Below are 21338 nucleotides of genomic sequence, written 5' to 3'. Positions count from 1 at the left end.
ATAATCACAAACACGTTAATGAGTCAAAACAAAAATTGAAATGGAGTAACGAATCAGAGTAGAATGAAAACCTTGTAAATTCATTTGAGTAATTTTGGTTTCTCCATTGAGATTTAGATGCATTTGAAGATCTTACCATTGCGTGAACAAGAAAGAAACTGTGTCTACTAAACTAAATGAAAATCAATATCAAGCTTACATAACGTAAATTTTAATGTTAAACAAAGTTATTTTAACTTTTCAATTAGATAGTAAAACGATGTTATTTTATAGTACATATGTAACCTTAATGCAACATGATATTGATATTGGTTTACATTGATTAAATCAAAGCAAGTGACTTGTGAGTTTCTCAAATCAAACGACCTATGACTCAATCTTGATATTGACCAAAAGACTTGTTTCCACCCAAGGTTAAATGTTAAGACAAACTCACACCCACAAAATTTTAAAAAATCCAAATATTTATTCATCATAGAATTTTTGTTAAAATTTGTTGTTAATTATAAGAGTAAAATTGTCATTAAACAATAATATTAAAAAAAAACTAAAATTTTATTTCATTCTTTTTCCTTAGTTTAAAAAACTAACATTTTTCTCACACTCAAAAGTTTGAAAAGCTATCTTTTCACCCCTAAGTTTTCATTCATTCACTTCCTTCTTTGGCAATGTCCTCTGGCCAACCTCCTATCTGTCGGCTCTCCCTCCACAGCTTGGATGAAGACATGGCCATCGTTCTCCAACTGTGACAAATGCATTCGTGGCCAAAGAATGGGTCTTCATTAACAATGGTCTAGATCTAGAGCTAATTCGATAAAACCTCTTCATTTGCAAGCTTCCTCAACCTTCACCTCGTGTCATCGACAGTAATAGAGGGAGACGTATAAAAGACTGGTCAACATCGAAACAAATTAACCGCCACCATCACCATTGTCAGATTTTGTAGTAAACCTTAGAGATTTGGGAGAAAAACATTACATTTAAAAGTTAAGGTTACAATGAAATACGAGTTTTCAAAATCTAAGAGAGACAATAAAATAAAATTATATATTTTTTACTATTATTAATAAAACAACAATTGTACTCTTAGTTTTAACCAAAAAAATTTTAATAACAACTAATCTATAAGTAACTATTTATGTTTTTAAAATACCATGATTGTACCAGAACTTGGGTTAATAGTATATACATATATATCACACAACTCATTCACTTAACAAAAATACTACAACAGTATTTTCTTTTCCCTAAAATACTCTCATTAACATTACCTATGTAAAAAGATTTTGTTTCTTTTTCATCATACTTCTAGCAAAACAAAATATCTCTGTAACTTTGAAAAATAATTGAAGCAAACATATGTGATTAAACAATAAATCTCGTGAAAAAATTTAGAGAAATGAATCACTAGTCATTATAAAGGATTTATATAAACAAAATGGAGGAAGAGATGAAAATTGTCAAATTTCTTTATAAAATTCACATTTCTTGAAAAAACTTCATAACAAATCATTCAAATTCAAGTCAATCTTGATTCAAACACTTATGTTTTGTGTTTTCTTCTCTAAGAATTAAAAATCAAATAATGTAAAATAGATTTATATTTATTACTTCATGTGAAATATAATTTTGTTGCAATTTCATGTTATTTATATTTTTAATGTTATGATTTCATATTGTTATATTGTTTAATGTTGTATTGATGATTAAAAAAATACAAAGATTCAGTTACGGATAAAAATCAAATAAAGAACAGGTTGGTGGCAATGCCAACCCTAGTGTTAACACCAAGGGTTAATATTGCCACAAACCCTTGGCTTTCCACCAATTTGTTTTTTGTCTAGTTTTTATTTAGAATTAAAATTTTACATTTTTTAACCATCAATACAACATTAAATAATATAAACAACATGAAATCATAACAAAATTATATTTAACAAGAAGTAATAAACATAAATCTATTTTACATTATTTGATTTTTAATTGATAAAAAGAAAAACACAAAACATAAGATCTTGAATCAAGAGTAACTTGAATTTAGATGATTTTGTTCTGAAATCTTTGTAAGAAATATGAATTTTATAAAGAAATTTGACAATTTTTATATTTTTCTCCTTTTGTTTATATGAATATTTTATAATGATTACTAATTCTTTTTTCTAAATTTCTTTTATGTTATTTATTGTTCAATCATATGTGTTTGTTTTAATTATTTTTAAAGTTACAGATATTTTTTATTTTGTTAGACGTATGATAAAAAAAAGAAAAAATCTCTCGATATAAATAACATTAATGAAAGTATTTTAAAAAATAAATATTATTATGATATTTTTATTAAGTGAATAAATTTTATATATATATATATACTATTAAAAAAGGGTTAAAATATTCAATATCCCAAAATATACCTTCACCCGAACCTTTGGTACGGGCCATTTCAGACCGAATTGACAATCCATCTCTAGCCAGCATTTTTCGAATCCAAGGATACAAAAGGCAGCTCCCTCTTCGCAGGGGTCCACGTCTTCTGCACACTATTGTCTTGTCTTCTACACATTTCACTTCTCATTTACTTCACTTTTTCACCCAAATACACAAACGGCGGGAAACCGAGAGAAAAAGAAAGAAAAAAATAAAATCGAAGAGAAAATGAAGGAAAGAACGAAAGGAATGGAAAGATCTGTAGACGAAAGATACACTCAATGGAAGTCTTTAGTTCCTGTCCTCTACGATTGGCTTGCCAATCACAACCTCGTTTGGCCTTCCCTCTCTTGCCGGTCCGTACATTTTCTCTCTTTCTTATTCACACTGTTGTTTTCTTGTTTTCTTTTCGGTGAAAATCTCTTCTTAGAGTGTTGGGGTTTTGCTTTTAATCTTCATGGCTGTTCATAATTAAAATTTAGTGTTGGAGAAGAAGAAAGTTTGCTTTTTTAGGGTTTTTTGACCCTTTTTTCTTCTGTTGCTGTTTGGACTTTTGGTAGAAAAAATAGACATTGGGTGTACACATACTCATTCTATTTCTTGTTTTTCCATTTCTGTTCTGTTATTTTTGGCGGACAGCTCTTCTAAGAGTATTGTGTTTTGGTTTGATCTTCTTGGCTTTTGTATGGACATTTTGTACTGAAGAAGACGAAAGTTTGCTGTTTTAGCTTTCTTGACTCACTTTTCTCGGGTGAGTGTTTGGAATTTTGGAGGAAAGTGTGGACAGTGTCCGATGATTCTGGAATATAGACGTGTTTTGTGCTTTTCTATGTGGACTACAAGCTCTTCTGCATGTGTTGTGCTTTTGTTTTGATCTTCGTGGCTACTTTTGATGGAAATACAATGTAGAAGGAGAAGAAAGTTTCTGTTTTAGGGTTTTTGGCCCCTTTTGTTAGGTGGCAATTTGAAGTTTTGGAGGAAAAGATGAACAATGTGATAATGCTGGAATGTGAGCGTGTTGGCATTAGCTTTTCCTAGATGGTCTCTTTGTTTGTTGGGAAAAAGTGCGGGAAAAAAGAAAACAAAATATTTTGTTTTGTCAGGATTATGTTCTTGCTGGTGCTGTCTCTCTCTCTCTCTCTCTCTCTCTCTCTCTCTCTTTCTCTCGTTTCTTTCAGCACCAAGTTCTGCTGCATGTTCTATAATTTTGGTTATGATTTTCATGGCTGCTGTTTGTGATTAGAAGGAGAAAAAAGCAAACTTTTGCGCATGTCAACTCTTATTCTTTGATGGTTCTTTGAAATGTGGTGTAAAAGGGAAAATAGTGTGGTAATGCTGGAATGTAGTATGTATGCATGTTTATGCATAAGGACTATTTCTGTTTTATGCTTTTTTACGGATTTAATGTTGTAGGTTTTTTTTGTTTTCAGCCAATGGGAGGCTAAGTTAGTTAAGTGAAACTCTTGGGGCTTGTTTAGTGGCCAAGGCTTTACTTTGCTTCCAGGTCTGGGTTTGATTCCTCCTCGTAGACAACTTCTTGTAGAAGAGTTGTTAGTTTCTTTCTTTTTGAAAAGAAAAAGAGTGAGGTTTTGTTAAGTGGCTAGATTTTCTTGGTTATCCTGTTCTATGGTTGGGAAAATGTAGGCACAAAAGGATAATAGAGTTTAATATATTTTTTGTATGCATTATGTCCAGGATTATGTTCTTTTGGGGTTTAGATAGAAAGAAAAAGGGTCTCCTAACCATGCTAAATGTTCTTTTGGTGAGTTCTTTTTCTTTTGTTTTCTTTCAATCTCTTAGGTTTTACAAAGAAAAAGGCTCATTAATTTTTAGTCAATGATATGTTTGGATGATGAAAAAGATTGGAAGGGAAAATAATACAACATGTATAATTAAATGTCCTTTTCTGGAAAAATATACAAACAAGTTTTTTTGCTCCCTGCGACATCTTTTGTCCTTCTGATTCACTTTTTCTTCTTTCTCATTTTTATTGTTATATTTTTCACGGTCATCTCACTACTGTTCTGTTATTAGATAATGAAGCAAGGTTGCATAGAGGTTTTTGTTCTCTTCAACTATTGAAAATTTGATTATAAAGAATATTATTATAATTTTTTTTGGCTTATATTTTCATACATTTTTGTTGGAAAGTTCTCTTTTATAGTATATTGTTTCTTATTCATATTTATGTTATCTTGTTATTCTTTTATCTTAGGCAGGTTGTTTAGGAGTAGTTATAGGATAATTATTTTGATTATTCTATTCTTTGTTCTTTCTGTTGTTTCTTTCTGGTTTAGTGGAAGAGTTCTATTATCTTGTTTCTTTCTGTATAGCTCTATGTGTTGTCCACAGTTTATTCAATAAAATTATTAGAAAAAACATTCTCTTGATATCAATTTTCATGGTATTAGGGCGGGAATTTTTTTTGTGTCTCTTTTCGGCTTTTTACTATCTCTTGAGGTCTTCCTTCTCGACCTTTCTCTTTGCTTGGCAACTTTTTTTATAATTTATTTGACTCTGCCAAAAACACAGAATTCTTGTTCCTTTACACTATTTTTGTCTGCACAAAACTGGTCATCTTTTTTCCTCCTCATTCCGTCCGTTTTTAAGTTCTTTTCCAATGTTTTTCTCTACTGGCTCCAATGATAAATGCAACAATGACAAGAAGCACTCAAAATTTCAGTGGTTTGGTAGTGACCACTACCTCCTATGTTTCAACTATTTCATCTTCCACCCCTATTCCCTCTATTGTGCATGAGTCCTGCTCAATACAAACTACTCAACATAAGTTGCATGAAGGAAACATTTTGGAGTAGTCTCAATCAGTCTTGTCGGTGATAAAAGGCATGCGAAAAGTTGATTGTCTCACTGAAGCAATAGCAAAGACTAGTGAGGATAACTTAGATGTACTGTTTGGTTGACCAAGAACTTGCTAGTGGTAGTGATGTCTTGGTTGGTGAACTCCATGGAACCTAAAATCAGCATAAACTATTTATTCTACAAATCTGCAATGGATAATTGAAACACAATGATAGAGTATTCTGATCTTGAAAACTCAACATAGTTTATTTAGATTAAATCTGCAGTTAAGGAGTGCAAACAAGGAGACAAGATCGTAACAGATTATTACCACACTTTAATAGGATTGTGGCAAGAGATGGACTCGTTTGTCAACATTGATTGGCACAGTATTGTAGACAACAAGATGTGCTAGTACAAGAAAAAAGACATTCCTTTTTCCGTGGTCACAAGGACCTTGATGAAGTAGAAGGGTGGATCTTTGGGACCAAACCCCTTCTCTATATTTAGAACTTTATAAAGGTTTGTTGGGATGACAGTTGAAAGAAGTGATGCTTGGTGGGAGCCAAGACAATGTGACTACAGAATACTAAGCAGATTGGCGGTGATACTCAGTGGAATAAAAAAGGAATGCGGTGTGATCTTGTTAACAATTTAATCACAATAAAGATAAATGCTAGAAACTTCATGGAAAAGCCTAGAAACCAAGGCATTCAGAATTGGCAATGGAATTGACACGAAACCAAGGCAATCAGAATCCACAATGGAATTAACAAGGAACCAAGGCAGTCAGAATCCACAATGGAATTAACATGAAACCAAAGGTTACAAAGCTATGTTATAAGACAATTAATCATAAATCTTCGTGTTTACCACAAAATTACTTGAACAAGTATAACTTCTTATCAACAACGCCTAGCCAAGGCTCTTGGACCCCAATCCTACCACGTACTGTTGCTCAGAAAGGTAAACATTCTTCAGCTCTAAGTGTTGTTTCACGAAAGGCTTGTTTACGGAATATAGATTTTGGAGCTTTGGATCATATGACTAGTAACCATAACCTGTTTTGCACATAAACCCCATATTCTGGAAACTTTAAGATTCAAATTGCAGACGGTTCACTTTCTTTAGTTGCAGAATGTCACTACTAGACTTTTGAATATAACAATAAATTATGTTTTACATGTTCCCAAGCTTACATGCAATTTAATGTCAATCAATAAACTAGCCAAGGATCTCAATAGTGTTGCTAAATTCTTTTCTTTATGCTGTGAATTCAAGGACTTACATTTAAGGAAGATGATTGGCAATGCTAAGGAAAAAGAAGGTTTATACTACCTATTGGAGACATCATCTGTGAAAAAACAAGCACTAACTTTGGGAAGTGAATATTTTTCTACTTTCAATAAAATCCTGTTATGGCACAATAATCTTGGTCAGCCTAGTGTTTCTCATTTAAGAACTTTGTTTCCATATTTTCAAATAAAATTATGAATAAAAATGTTCAATCTTTGTCATATGATATTTGTCAATTTGCAAAACATTTGTGTACTACTTATCCCAGTCATCCCTACAAAAGTTTTAAACCATTTTGCTTGATCCATAGTGATATTTGTGGACCTTCTCATGAAAAAAATATTATAGGGGCACATTGGTGTATTACTTTTATTGATGTGTATGTTGGGTCTTCTTTATGAAAGAAAATTTTGATATTTGTTTCATTGTTCCACAATTTTGCAGAATGGTTGAAACATAATTTGAAACCAAAATACTGATTTTTTGAAAAGATAATGGCCTCAAATATTTTCATCCATCCTTAGTAGTTTTCTTTTAGAAAAAAGGGGTTATTTATCAAAGTTTGGGCCTCTTTACCCCTTATCAAAATGAGATTGAAGAACAAAAAAGCTATCATCTGTTAGAAATGGTCGCGTCCTTCAATTTAAAACTCCATTAGATGCCTTGTTATCTGTTTTTCCACAAGATAGATTGGCCTCATCTCTTTCCATTGAAATCTTTGGTTGTATTGCTTTTCTTTGTAATACCAATCCTACTTGAAGCAAAATAGAACCTAGATCAATTAAATGTGTTTTATTGGTTATTCTCCATGTAAAAAAGGATATGTATGTTTCTATCCAGAATTAAAGAAATCTTTTGTCTCCTTAGATGTCACCTTTTTCGAGCATTCAAGGGGATAATTCATTGGAAAATAGTGTTTGGCAATTTTCTTGTGTCCTAACATCTCTTTTGTTCCAATCTTAGTCTTCCCTAATCCTACTTCAACCTTGTCCTCCTTTGTCCTTGTCTACCTAATCATCTCTGAATATGCCAAAAGTAGAAAATGAATTGGAAACAGGAACAAATTCCCGTAATCTCAAATCTGTAAAGCTAGGTGTTCATTCATGGAAGGTGAAGCCAAAGTAATCAATCTTTAACAACACAGTCAAGAGTTGGACCTGAATGCAAATCCTATAGTGCCCATAATCTAGAGAGGTGAAACAATTGTACCATTGATTGAGAAGGATGGAATAGATGTTGAGGATCTTGATTTGCCAATTGCACTAAGAAAAGAACTCCAAAGTTGTACCCAACACTCAATCGTCGATTTCATGACCATTGATTGTTTGAGTGGTGCCTTTCATGCTATGACCGAAAGAATTGAAGAAGAAAAAAGTCCATCAACTATCCAGAATGCTCTTAAGGATCCTAATGGCAAGCAGTAGTGTTGGAGAAAAGTAAGGGTGGATTCGAGCCAAGTTAAGTTTAAGCTTGGGCTTACTTGAGCTCAGCTAGAGTCATGTGAGTCGACTTGAGCTTGATGAGTTTTAACAAAGCCGAGCTCGATTTGATTAGCTAAGCTTGAGCTCAACTCAACTTAGCTCGATACTATAGCTTAAATATATATATATATATATATATATATATATATATAAATTATAAATTTTATACTTAATAATAAATTTAAAAATTATGTGTTCTAATAAAAGAAAACATGAAAAGTTATAATGAGAGAAGTTGAAGTGCAAGAGTCCCACACTAGAAAGATAGCAACTTCCTTCACCCACTATAAATAAAGACTCAAGTCTTAACCAAATATCAACTTTCAAATTTGTATCTCTCTTGTATAGGTGAGATTGATTTTAACTCACCTCACTCATTATAAATAAGTCTCATTTTTTTCTAATAAAAATTCAATTTCTTAACATGTTGTCTTTTATTAGAGAACATGATTTTTATAATATCTTTTTTAAAATTCAAAAAAATTGTTGTGCTCGGCCCTAAGCTCGAGCTCACTAAAATTTTAAAACTATGACTTGAGCTCAGGCTCAAGCCATGGTTGCTCAATTCGGACTTGTTCAAGCTAGGTTGGAAATCAAGCTCAAGCTAGCTTAATTTGAATCAAATGAAAGCTTCGATTCATAATGATCCTTGGGAAACTATTGATTACCAAGGGAAAGAAGACATTCAGATGCAAATGGTTTTACCATCAAATACAATTTAGATGGTAAGATAGAATGATACATGACTCGTTTAGTTGCAAAAGGTTTTACCTAGACATTCAGGGTAGATTACATAGAGACAATTGCGTTGGTGTCGAAACTAAACATGATATAGGTTATTCTATCTATTGCAGTAAATCTTGATTGGCCATTACATCAGCTTGGTGTAAAGAATGTTTTCCTAAATGGAGATCTTTAAGAAGTCTATAAGTATCCTCCTCTAGGTTTTATTTAGGATTACAACAAGGTGCACAAGCTAAAGAAGTCTTTTTATGGCCTTAAATAGTCACCTTGTGCATGGTTTGACAAGTTCTCCATATTCTTAAAAAGGCATTCATTTGCTCAAGGTCAAGTTGATCATACTCTTTTTGTTAAAACATTCACCAAGTGATAAAAATTTGTTTTGATGGTGTATGTAGACAATATTATTGTGACAGAATGTGATGAAGACAAAGTGAAGCTACTAAAAGAGATTCTTGGGAAGGGATTTGAAAAAAAAGACTCAGGGCAATTAAAATATTTTCTCGGCATAGAGGTTGCCAGGGGTAACGGTGGAAATGTAATTGTAATTTCTCAGAGGAAGTACAGTGTTGATCTATTGAAAGAAAAAAACATTGCTTGGTTGTAGACTGACATTCTCTCCTATAGACCTGAGCTCTAAGCTTGGAAAGGGGTGATAAGGAAATTTTGTGGATAAGGTGAGCTATCAACATGTGGTAGGAAGACTTATCTACCTTTCACATACTCCAGATCGTACTTTTGTTGTAAGTACTGTAAGTCAATACATGCACTCACCTCGACAGGAACATCTTAATGTTGTAATCATATCTTGAGGTAGCGAAATTCAAGAAGATTTCTCAAAGAAATGTAGAAAGTTTTATTGAAACTGATTGGGTTGGATCAATTGGAGACCAAAGATCTACTTCTAGCTATTGTACCAAAATTTGGGGCAACATAGTGACTTGGAGAAGCAAAAATCAATTAGTGGTTGTTCATAGTAGTGCAGAGGCAGAATACAAGGCTTTAGCTTTTGGGTTGTGTGAATTAATTTGGCTAAGAAGAGTTTTAGAAGAAATTGGGGTGATTAAGCGGGGTCCTATAAAGTTATACTGTGACATTATTGTCCATAATCTTGTGTATCATGATGGAACGAAGCATATGAAGGTGGATAAACATTTTATTAAAGAGAAGATTGAATCTCTGGTTGTGTGCAAGATTTCTACAAAGCAACAGGTTTCTGATGTTCTAACAAAGGGACTTCATATTTCAGATTTTGAAGCTTTGGTTGACAAGTTGGGATTGTTTAGTATTTATTCACCAACTGTAGGGGAAGTGTTGGAAACTGGAAAGTTTTCAAATTCAAAATTTGTTTTTTATTCATATTTATATTATCTTGTTATTCCATTATCCAATTTCAGTTGTATAGGAGTAGTTATAGGTTAAATATTTGATTATTCTATTCTTTGTTTTTTCTGTTGTTTCTTTCCTGGTTTAGTGGAAGAGTTCTGTTAGGGTCCTAGAGTTGTATAGCTCCATATATTGTACATGGTTTATTCTTTAAAATTATTAGAAAAACATACTCTTGATCTCAGTTTTCAATTTGCTTAGTAATTTATGGAATATATTCTTGGCATGGTGGCATAACACAAAAGCTGGGCAGGAAAACAAGTCAGGAGTACTTGAAAAAGGGTAGACATGTGGCAGAAGCAATCTTGGTGGTTAGAGGAGAAATAGAATAAAAAGGGAATCTGAGCCTGAGAGGAGAGTGGGATTATTTTTCTGATTGAGGGAGAGAGTTTAGCATCTCGAAAGCTAAACAATTCTGGGAGAGATTCCAGCCTTTTGAAGAGACTGATTAGGGAGTGTCTTTGCTACTTTCTTAATCTGTAACTTGCTGTCTTTCTTAAACACAGCCACAATCAATACAAACTTCAATTATTTCTTTAACATATCTGTTGTTTCCTAACATATTGATGGAAAGAGAAGAAACTTGAATTGAAGTTTTTTCCCCCTAGATATCATTTGGCCATTCTTTAATTGATTTGTGTGTTTATATTTGTATATATGCATTTTTTGGTGGTGGTACACTTGAAAATTCTTGATATTCTTTCTAACGGAAGTTCATTCTTAAAGTGAATATCTAATCATTGTCTAAATTTGTACCAATAGATGGGGTCCACAACTTGATCAAGCTACCTACAAGAATCGTCAGCGTCTTTACCTTTCTGAACAGGCAAGCGACTCTTTTTGAAAAGCACTTAACTCTACTTTTGCTTATTGTTTAGTTGCTTGATGTCTTCTTCGGACTCAGGATTTATACTGTGAATGGAAAGAACCTGGCAGAAATTTCATTTAGTATGGTTAATATCTTGTCCTCTTTGAAAACTTGTGGCTTTCAGAGTTAGATGTGCATAAAGCCAGATCTAGTTGCAAAGAATTGGAAATGTGGTGCTCTTGTGCGGCTAAACAATAATATGTGGCATGTTGGTAGACACAATCTGCAATTTTCACATTACTGAACTTGGCATTGATTTTTGCCATGTTTGTGTTCTTTGGTATTGTAATGCCTGCCTTATTTAGGTGGCATAATTTATATAAATGCGTCTCTTGTTTTTTTCATTGCACAGCTTTCTTCATATTCTGTTTGTGGGATTTTGATTATTCCTCTTGTTTTGTTTTCATTTTTTTGTACCTAGACTGATGGCAGTGTTCCAAATACACTTGTAATAGCAAACTGTGAGATTGTTAAACCTAGGGTTGCTGCTGCAGAGCACATAGCCCAGGTGATGTTCTTATAAATAACCGCTGTTAATTTTTCCCCTCTGGCTGCCCACTTAATCATTTTATTCCCTATTTTATTGCATTGGCTTTGCTTGGTCTATTGAATACTTGTGGTATCTTTTCTCTCTTGATTTATTATAGTTCAATGAAGAAGCACGCTCTCCCTTTGTGAAGAAGTATAAAACAATTATTCATCCTGGCGAGGTATCATCACCTTCTCTTCTTTGTCATTTTCTGGTCTTTGTGACTCTATGAGTTCTCATGGGTAATTTGTTGACTTCAATGGGAAGCATGACTTGGTAATTTAGCTTTCAATAGAAGCTTATTAGTATCTATGGTTATGATTTCACAGGTGAACAGAATCAGGGAACTCCCACAAAACAGTAAAATAGTAGCCACACACACTGACAGTCCTGATGTAAGCATCCATCTCTTGTGTTACTTTAAGAGAATCAAGGGTCTAAATTCTATTTGAATTTGAGGTTTGTAAATTGATGAAGCCAAATGTAAATAAAGTTCTTTGGATATTCAAAACAGGTACTCATTTGGGATGTTGAGGCTCAACCCAACCGTCATGCTGTCCTGGGAGCTACAGAGTCTCGTCCTGATCTGGTGCATTTTGTTAATGAATGATTCTTATCACCGTTGTTTATTTTCAATTATGATTTTATATGAAATTAAGCGTTTAGCTGGTATTTGGCCACTTAGAATTTAATCCCAAAGTGTACATATGCAGAGACATAGAGAGAGTTCAGCTGTTCCCATAGCTTTGGTATTGGTTGTCCACTTTCCAAATTGAGCCTTGCTAACCTAGAGCATGTCATCTTGCAGATATTGACTGGGCACCAAGATAATGCTGAATTTGCTCTTGCTATGAGTCCAACTGAGCCATTTGTGCTTTCTGGAGGTTTTTTTCCTTATTTCTTTAGGTTTATTGTATTTGTGTGATTTAATCACTAAAGTTGCCAGCAGTAATATATGTTGTATTATTTTTTGGTATTTTATTGGTAAGGTTGGTTGTCAATATTGTAGGACTGTGTATTCCTGTGGAATATCTTGCCAAATTATCTTGTTGATTGAGAATTTTTTGACAGGTAAGGACAAGTCAGTTGTTTTATGGAGTATTCAAGATTATGTCTCAACTTTGGCGGCGGAACCAGCTTCTACAAAATCTCCAGGATCTGCTGGTGCCAATACTAAAAGCTCATCTAAGGGTGGTGGGAGTACTGATAAACCTACAGAGAGCCGCTCTATTGGACCGCGGGGTATCTTCCTAGGGCATGAGGACACTGTTGAAGATGTTCAGTTCTGCCCATCAAGGTAACTGGAATGATCTTGTTAAAAATGCATGGGTTATGTGTTAAATTTTTTTATTTTAAGTGATCTGCTGAAATTGCCACTGAAATTATTATGCAATATTCTGTAGAAGCAGTAAAGAATCTCTCCATGTTTACTGAATATGTTCTGTATATTCTGTATTTGTAGTGCACAGGAGTTCTGCAGTGTAGGTGATGATTCTTGCCTTGTACTATGGGATGCCAGAACTGGTTCTACTCCGGCTTTGAAGGTAACTGTTCTTTGCTGCGTATCTATCCATTTTCTTTTAGTTTTCTGCTCTGTTTTGATCTTTTTCTTCCAGAGAATTAGATATTAATTTTATCTTTTCGAGAAGGGATTTATTAAGAGAATGTGGTGTCTTGGGGACCCAGAATAGAAGTCCTCACTAACAAATGAATACTGTTTTTCTCCCACATCTTCAAATTTGACTTTGATTTGTATTGGCTCTATTGTGTTGTAAGGGCAGGTTGAAAAAGCTCATAATGCTGATATTCATTGTGTTGACTGGAACCTTCATGATGTAAATCTCATTCTGACAGGGTAATAAATCTGAGACATTCTTTCTTTGGTTGTACCCTTTTGTGAAACTGTAATTAACAGAATGAATATTGATTTTCTGCCATTTTGTTTTACATATATTTATTCACCTTTCTGAACTGATAATTTAATATTCAGGAAATGCGGTCTATGTTTTTCTTTCGGTTGTCTTTAATGCACATTGCTTTTACTGCAGGTCTGCTGATAACACAATTCACATGTTTGACCGTCGAAACATCGTGTCTGGTGGAGTTGGGACTCCTGTTCATGTATTTGAGGGTCACAGTGCTGCTGTCCTTTGTGTGCAGGTAACTCCAGTTGCTTTTCCTTTTATGTCTTTAGGAATGTAGTCCATTATTTTTCTTCTTGTCTAACATATATGCATTTGTTTCCAGTGGTCACCAGACAAGTCATCCGTCTTTGGCAGTTCAGCAGAGGATGGAATTTTAAACATCTGGGATTATGAGAAGGTGAGAAGCAATGAAGTTTTGTCCATGGCAACGATATTATCTCTTTCTCCTGTGGGTGAACATTTATAGAAATGGCATTTGAAATGGATAATAAACTAGAAAATTAACTAGACTAAGCAAAATGGTGTCTTTTAAGAATAATAATTTTTAAAGGCAGAGGAGAAATGCTGAGTTAGAATGTGATAAGAAGTGTAAGTTTATATTACTGATATATTAATCCTTTAAATGTTTTGTTTACAACATTCAAAAGCTTCAATGAGACTTAAGTAATAAAATGTGAATTAGCACGTAATCAGTACCGTTAGTATACCTTGTTGGATTCCATTCACGAGTGAGCCTACTTTGGACTGAGACTATTTCATTAAGTATAAATTAGCATTATATTACAGTTTTCTTTAAATCATGAGTTTCAGAGTAAAGTGTTGACATTTAAGCATGTTATAGCGTGTTTTATGAATGTTAAGTTGCCAATTGGACCATCGTTGATGTATCACAATCGTCCACTTGTACATTATCTATGTCTCATGTTTCTGGATTTCCTTTTTCGGTCTCCACCCCATTCTATGTACTCCAGCAACCAGTGCCATGCCTGATGCCTTCCTGAATTTCTTGTTTCTCAGATTGGTAAAAAGCAAGACTCTACTGGATCAAGAACGCCAAATTCTCCACCAGGCTTATTCTTCCGACATGCTGGGCATAGGTAATGGATCCTGTATCTTTCAGACATGTTATTATCTTTTGGTGTATACCAGACGTAACATATCCGGTTTGTTTGCAACTGTTAACATTCATCGTTGTTACATTCAAACAAGATTTTCTCATATGATTAACAATTTTCATGTATATGATTCAGGGACAAGGTTGTCGACTTCAACTGGAATGCATCTGATCCATGGACAATCGTCAGTGTGTCTGATGATTGTGAGAGTACTGGAGGAGGTGGCACACTTCAGGTAACAAATTTTCTCCAATTTTTTTCTAAAACAGCGCAAAGTTGTTCTTCATTCTTTTAATTGGTGTTGCCATTGTTGCTGTGCAGATATGGCGGATGATTGATCTGATCTACCGGCCGGAGGATGAGGTTTTGGCAGAGCTGGACACGTTCAAATCTCACATTCTCAGTTGTGAAAAAAATTAAGTCGTTTCGTTGTATGTTGTGCTAATGCTTTTCAACCTTTAGATTCTAGACACTCGCAATTAGAAAGTTCATATTTTGTGGGGGTTTGAATGTTTTAATTAGGATTTAGAAGGGTCAATTAAGTATTTATATTAAGGTGTGTTTGTTCAAGGTTTACAAATTGGGAAACCAAAAAGTGGGAAATTGAATGACTGATTTTTTTTTTTTTTTAAAGAGTAATGTTATATGCACACATTTTTAATACACAATTTAGGTATACAGATGATTTGTTATCATATGATTATGTGTTTTTTTATCTTTAATTTGATATTATTTTATCATATAATAATATATTATTTGTGTATTTAAATTATGTATTAAAAATATGTATTTATACTTTTATTATTTTTGGCTAAAAGACATTCTCGCCCAAGGTTTATTATAAGTATAAATTGGTATTCGTTAAGTAATAAAAAATTAACTTATCATTTATAGGGTGTTAAAATTAATAGAAATTATTAGGTTCAGGTAAAATCATTATTTAATAAGTAATATATTAAAGATAAGAAAATATTATTTATTTCTTTGGTTAGTTTAGAAAATTAATAATTTTTTTTTAAATTATGTTTTTCTGTTTTTTGGGTAAATTTTCTTTGACCTTCTCTCCCTTTAGTGATTTTCTCCCTTTTCGTTGGAGATGAAGAGTTTAACAAAGACGATCCAGGCTTTGTTGTCGGAGAAGATGAAGGGGGGTGAGAGGATTTAAAAATACAAAACTTAAAGGAAGGAAAATATGATTTTTTTTTTAAGTTTAATTCGAGAACAAGGTTAAAGGTTAGGAGCGATAGTAGAATTATTAGTTTTTTAAATTTAAAGGAGAAATTAATAATATTTTATTATTTTTAATATATTTTTTTGTTAAATAATCATTTTATTTTTAAAATTAATTACTTTTGTTAATTTTAATACTCTATAAATGGGAATTTTGATTTTCAGTTTTTAACAAATACTAATTGGATTTGCAATAAACCCTGGGTGGGATTATGTCTTTTGGCCATTATTTTTTTTATTATTTAATGAAATAATATTGATTTATAAAATTACATTAAAAAACTTGTACTATTAGAATTTTAATTTTGTTACTTACAAAATTAGATTTTTATTTATAAAATAAGTTTCAATATTTTTTTTAGGAATATTTTAATTATCAATTTATTAACCCGAAAATTAACTGAAAAAATGAAATTTTTATTTTTGGAAATGCAAGATAAAAGGCCAGACCCAGACCCCACTCTAACTCCATAAACCACTTTCTTCTCTTGGCTCATCTTTCTCTGTAAAAATGGAGAAACCCAAAGTCTCCCCAACGACGAAAATAATGGCAACACTTTTCTTCACTCTCCTTTTTATCTCCTCTGCTCACTCTTTTTATCTTCCCGGTGTTGCCCCTCGTAATTTTCAACGAGTAAGCTATCTCTAGACCTGTCTCTCTTTTACATTTTCTTGTCGTCTTTAAGTCCATCATTGTCGTTTTACTGTTCGTTTCCTTGGTGGGTTTTGTTTGTCTTGTGATTTTGCTTCTGCCCTTTTCGTGTTTTGTTTCCTTCTGCTGTGTAGAGTTGGATCTGAGGTTTTTAGTGTTTGATCTGTTGTGATACGTGGTCGTTTTGGTTTATGGTTTCTGGGTTTGTTTTGGATCTGGGATTGTTTGTGTGTTGGTTACTATTTGTTGTGGGTTGTGTTTGTGTGTAAAGATTTGGGCTTGATTTAGTTTGGTTTTCAAGTTCTGTTGCTTCTGTGTTTTAGATTCTGTTGTCTTAGCTTGTAATTTTGGAGATGATATGGTGCAATTGTTATCCTAGAACCTGTCATGATGGACTATTCTTGATGCATTTTGTGCTGAACAGAGGGATCCACTCAACGTCAAAGTTAACAAGTTGTCTTCTACAAAGACACAACTGCCATATGACTACTACTTCTTGAAATATTGTAAGCCCAAGAAGATTTTGAACAGTGCAGAAAATTTGGGGGAGGTTCTTCGTGGTGATAGGATTGAAAATTCTGTATATCAGGTGAGCAAGTATCCCATTTGTGTTATATTGTTTATTTGTATTTAATAGCAAACTGAAATGATGAAAACACCTTGTGTTGTTGACATCATTCTTTTACCTTTTAAATTTGGATCTAAGTACGTAATTGTACTGCAGTTTGAAATGAGAGAGGATATGCCCTGCAAAGTAGCCTGTCGAGTGAAACTTAATGCTGAAGCCACAAAAAATTTCAGGGAAAAGATTGATGATGAATATCGGGTTAATTTGTAAGTGATGGATATTTTATATACTATTTGTCCATGTTATGCACTAATTATTTATCTTTCCAGTGGACATATATTTTGTTAATGGTTCACTAAAAAATCTTGCTTGTTTGCACTGAAAGCTCCATAATGGATTTGCAGGATTCTTGACAACCTTCCAGTTGCAGTACGTAGACAAAGAAGGGATGGAAGCCAGTCTACCACATATGACCATGGTTTTCGTGTTGGGTTCAAAGGAAACTACCAAGGGGTATGCAGCAAGCAGAAAGCAATAGCTACTGTAGAATAGTTTTCTGCCTATCTTCTTTTTAGTATTTTATTTTATTTTATTTTTTTAATTATCACAGAGCAAGGAGGAGAAATACTTTATCAATAACCACTTGAGCTTCAGAGTCATGTATCACAAGGATCCTGAAACTGATTCTGCACGAATTGTTGGGTTTGAAGTTACTCCAAACAGGTTTGTACTGTTCTCCTTCACGTTGCTTTTGTTTAATTCTGGCATTTTGTTGTAATTTGGTGTTCGGTTAATTGTCTTCATTAATTTGTTTGTCTGGGGAGTTATGTAAATTTATGTGATCTTTAAAATTGTTAAGTGTTTATTGTTCATCGCTGTATACTGTGCATGTGTTGCACTTTGTGATATGTAGAGAAAGTAGGGACTTTTCTGCCACATGCTCATTTGCTTTTGGTTGTCAAAGTATTAGCTTATTCATGCATTTGCTTTTTCATTGATCCTTGCAATCAGTATTAATCATGAGTACAAGGAATGGGATGAGAAGAATCCTCAGTTGAGTACTTGCAATAAAGACACCAAAAATTTAGTTCAAGGAACTGCTGTTCCACAAGAAGTTGACAAAGATAAGGAAGTTGTGTTCACATATGATGTTACCTTCAAGGTACTGTCTTTATAAATTCTTTGATTCATCTCTTCCTCCAACATATTGGCAAGTTTTATCTCAGCTTACTCTGAACATTTTAGGAGAGTGATATCAAATGGGCATCTCGCTGGGATACATACCTCCTCATGAATGATGATCAGATCCATTGGTTCTCCATCATAAACTCACTGATGATTGTCTTATTCCTTTCTGGTATGGTGGCCATGATCATGATGAGAACTCTGTACAGAGATATCGCAAACTATAATCAGTTGGAAACCCAAGATGAGGCTCAAGAAGAAACAGGATGGAAACTTGTTCATGGAGATGTCTTCAGGGCACCAGTCAATGCTGGTTTACTTTGTGTTTATATTGGTACAGGAGTCCAGATCTTCGGGATGACACTGGTAACAATGATTTTTGCTTTACTGGGGTTCCTATCTCCATCCAACCGGGGAGGGCTTATGACTGCTATGGTTCTCTTGTGGGTTTTCATGGGCTTATTTGCTGGTTACTCATCAGCACGATTGTACAAAATGTTCAAGGGCACAGAGTGGAAGAGAAATACATTGAAAACTGCCTTTATGTTCCCGGGTATACTTTTTGCTATCTTCTTCATACTAAATGCCTTAATCTGGGGAGAACAATCTTCTGGTGCAGTACCATTCGGAACGATGTTTGCTCTTGTTTTCTTATGGTTTGGTATATCAGTTCCCTTGGTCTTTGTGGGTAGTTACTTAGGCTTCAAAAAGCCAGCCATTGAAGATCCAGTTAAGACAAACAAGATTCCTAGGCAGATACCAGAGCAGGCATGGTACATGAAACCTGTGTTCTCCATACTAATTGGAGGCATTCTTCCGTTTGGAGCTGTCTTCATTGAGCTCTTCTTCATCTTGACATCAATATGGCTGAACCAGTTCTATTACATCTTTGGCTTCCTTTTCATAGTATTTATCATCCTATTGATCACTTGCGCTGAGATTACTATAGTGCTCTGCTACTTCCAGTTATGCAGTGAAGACTACAACTGGTGGTGGAGATCTTACCTTACTGCTGGCTCCTCAGCGCTGTACCTTTTCCTCTACTCAATTTTCTACTTCTTCACCAAGTTGGAGATCACAAAGTTTGTTTCTGGCATCCTTTACTTTGGTTACATGATCATTATTTCATATGCTTTCTTTGTCTTGACTGGGACTATCGGCTTCTATGCCTGCTTCTGGTTTGTACGGAAAATCTATTCCTCTGTGAAAATCGACTGATCAAAATATTGCAGAAAAAGGGTGAGCACTACTATGAAACTTTAGATGAAAATAGATGAAACAAAGGAGTTACTGTTTTGACTGTATCTGGAGAATTACACCGTGGGAGTTTGTTACCCGATCTTGTGAAAACATTTATATTTTGGAGTAGGATTAGCACTGAATATGTTGTTATGCTTACAAATATGAAAGTTATGAACTTTGTGTACGTACATCTATTAGTTTTTATGCAAGAAGTTGAGCTGTTGAGTTAGTTGCCATGTCATTATAGTACTAATCAATATATCAACTCTCACTGTCACAATCTTAAATTTCTCAGTTCTTTGACTTCTTGTTTGTGGCTTGGTTACTAGTACTCTGTAACACTGAAATGAATGGTCTGCATTTATGTTAACAGCCAATTCATGTGGTACTTTTGACTCCTTAGAAAGGATTTAATAGTCAGTATTGATTTGGGTTTTATTAACTGAGCATTAGTTTGTGTTAATTTGTGCGTATAACTGTGTTATCGGTATGTTATTGGATGATTTTAAATTCTCGAAAAGCTAGATCTGAATCTGATATGTACACGACTCATGCCTTTAGATTCTAAAAGATTTCAGCATTCTTAATATCCCATAGATGCTGAAAGATTTCGGTATTCTTGATATCTCAAAGGATGCTAAAATATTTGTTTATAAATGGAGTAACAAGCACGTGAATGAAGAGAAGCCTCTGGCTCCCAACACTGTGAGACAAGCCTTTAGAATAACTGCAAAATCACCAGAAAGGATGTGATATGCCTGCTTTAAAAAGACCAAGCTGTCTTTCACATAAAAACACAATTATTTTCACGGGGCTTCAAGTAGCCCCATTTTGAAATTGAGGCGCAATGAATGGCTCTTGAAAAACTTACCTTTTATTCTGAAAAAAATTGGACCGTTAATCTTCTTTGTTCGTTGCTTTGCCGTCACTTTTTAGCTTTCAATGCTTCAATAACTGCTGAAAAATCCCGATCACTAAGGCCATGAGATTTTGCCATCTTGTATGGTTCATTCGCAGCTGCTGCAATCAGAGTTGGCTAAGAAACAGATTCTGCGAATCCTAAGGCAATCCTCAGATCCTGCCAACATTATAATTGTAAGATTATATAGCATATGTTTCAGAGATTTTGAGATTTCAGGGATATTACAAACCTTCTGCTGATGCTTCAAAGGAAATGCAGTAGGGTAGAGTGATTTAGCCATTGATGGACCTTTAAGTGAGTACATTGGAGCACTGATGGCACCCTGTGACACTACCTCAACTGGTAAATTTGATCGAGTCCTCAACTGTTTCATAGAGAGACTTGTCACCTGAAAAATTGAAGCCAATGCCTTACTTTCTGACCAAAATAACTAACTTCGGGGCAAATGAATAATACTAAATCATACTAGTGATGAGTGACAAAAGCTTACCGGCAGTAAGAAATATTAGTTGTCCATCTTTCGCTGGCTTTTGGAGCCTGATACAGGAGCCTGCACAGGAAATGTTAAAGCTTGATGAAAGATGCCCTCTCACAAAATGTACTTTATGCAAGTTTTGAGATTAAGTGAATCTAAAGGTGGGAGGGGGTTGGGCTGCCCTGGACCCTCTGTTTTTAGCCTAGTTTACGAGAACACGATTCATTACTGCAATAGGTTGTGCCAAGCTCGTGGGTTAGATAGACTATACCACGCGCTAGTAAAACCCCTTGTTATACGAAACGTGCCAAAAAATAAAAAAAATTTAAATTTAAAATGTGTTCCTACACTAGCAAAACATCTCTTGGCTTGGCTTTTGCTTAGTCTCTAGTCGTTGGGTTGAATTTTTTTTTATTTTTTTATTTTCTATATAAACCCTTCTCTCCCACTCTCGAAACCATATCCAAAATATAATTTCTCAATCTATCTCTACATATTCTTCA

At 34.0% G+C, this 21338-nt stretch overlaps 2 protein-coding genes and 1 long non-coding RNA gene across 3 annotated transcripts; 2 read left to right on the top strand and 1 right to left on the bottom strand.

The window, feature by feature from the left end:
• The first annotated feature begins 2456 nt into the window (after positions 1-2456).
• Positions 2457-15241, top strand: LOC123205812 (WD-40 repeat-containing protein MSI4-like). Its single transcript, XM_044622855.1, has 15 exons — positions 2457-2777; positions 10887-10950; positions 11414-11500; positions 11640-11702; positions 11851-11916; positions 12036-12110; positions 12330-12405; positions 12593-12818; positions 12984-13065; positions 13303-13376; positions 13570-13681; positions 13769-13843; positions 14464-14543; positions 14697-14796; positions 14883-15241. Exons 1-15 carry the CDS (start codon positions 2650-2652, stop codon positions 14979-14981), a joined length of 1407 nt encoding a protein of 468 aa, XP_044478790.1. The 5' UTR covers positions 2457-2649; the 3' UTR covers positions 14982-15241.
• A 1013-nt stretch (positions 15242-16254) lies between these two features.
• On the top strand, positions 16255-19667 carry LOC123205811 (transmembrane 9 superfamily member 7). The gene is made up of 7 exons (XM_044622854.1): positions 16255-16425; positions 16868-17032; positions 17168-17277; positions 17416-17524; positions 17622-17734; positions 18023-18173; positions 18257-19667. Exons 1-7 carry the CDS (start codon positions 16303-16305, stop codon positions 19412-19414), a joined length of 1929 nt encoding a protein of 642 aa, XP_044478789.1. The 5' UTR covers positions 16255-16302; the 3' UTR covers positions 19415-19667.
• Positions 19668-20173: 506 nt separating this feature from the next.
• On the bottom strand, positions 20174-20965 carry LOC123205813. The gene is made up of 3 exons (XR_006499897.1): positions 20851-20965; positions 20590-20748; positions 20174-20516 (listed from the first exon to the last, which is right to left on the bottom strand). It is a non-coding gene; the product is annotated as an uncharacterized LOC123205813 (long non-coding RNA).
• Between the last annotated feature and the right edge of the window lie 373 nt (positions 20966-21338).

The sequence above is a fragment of the Mangifera indica genome, unplaced genomic scaffold, assembly GCF_011075055.1.
Source record: "Mangifera indica cultivar Alphonso unplaced genomic scaffold, CATAS_Mindica_2.1 Un_0016, whole genome shotgun sequence".
Classification (NCBI taxonomy): domain Eukaryota; kingdom Viridiplantae; phylum Streptophyta; class Magnoliopsida; order Sapindales; family Anacardiaceae; genus Mangifera; species Mangifera indica.
The sequence above is the reverse complement of the archived record's forward strand: the minus strand, read 5'-3'. Positions and strand labels throughout refer to the sequence as shown.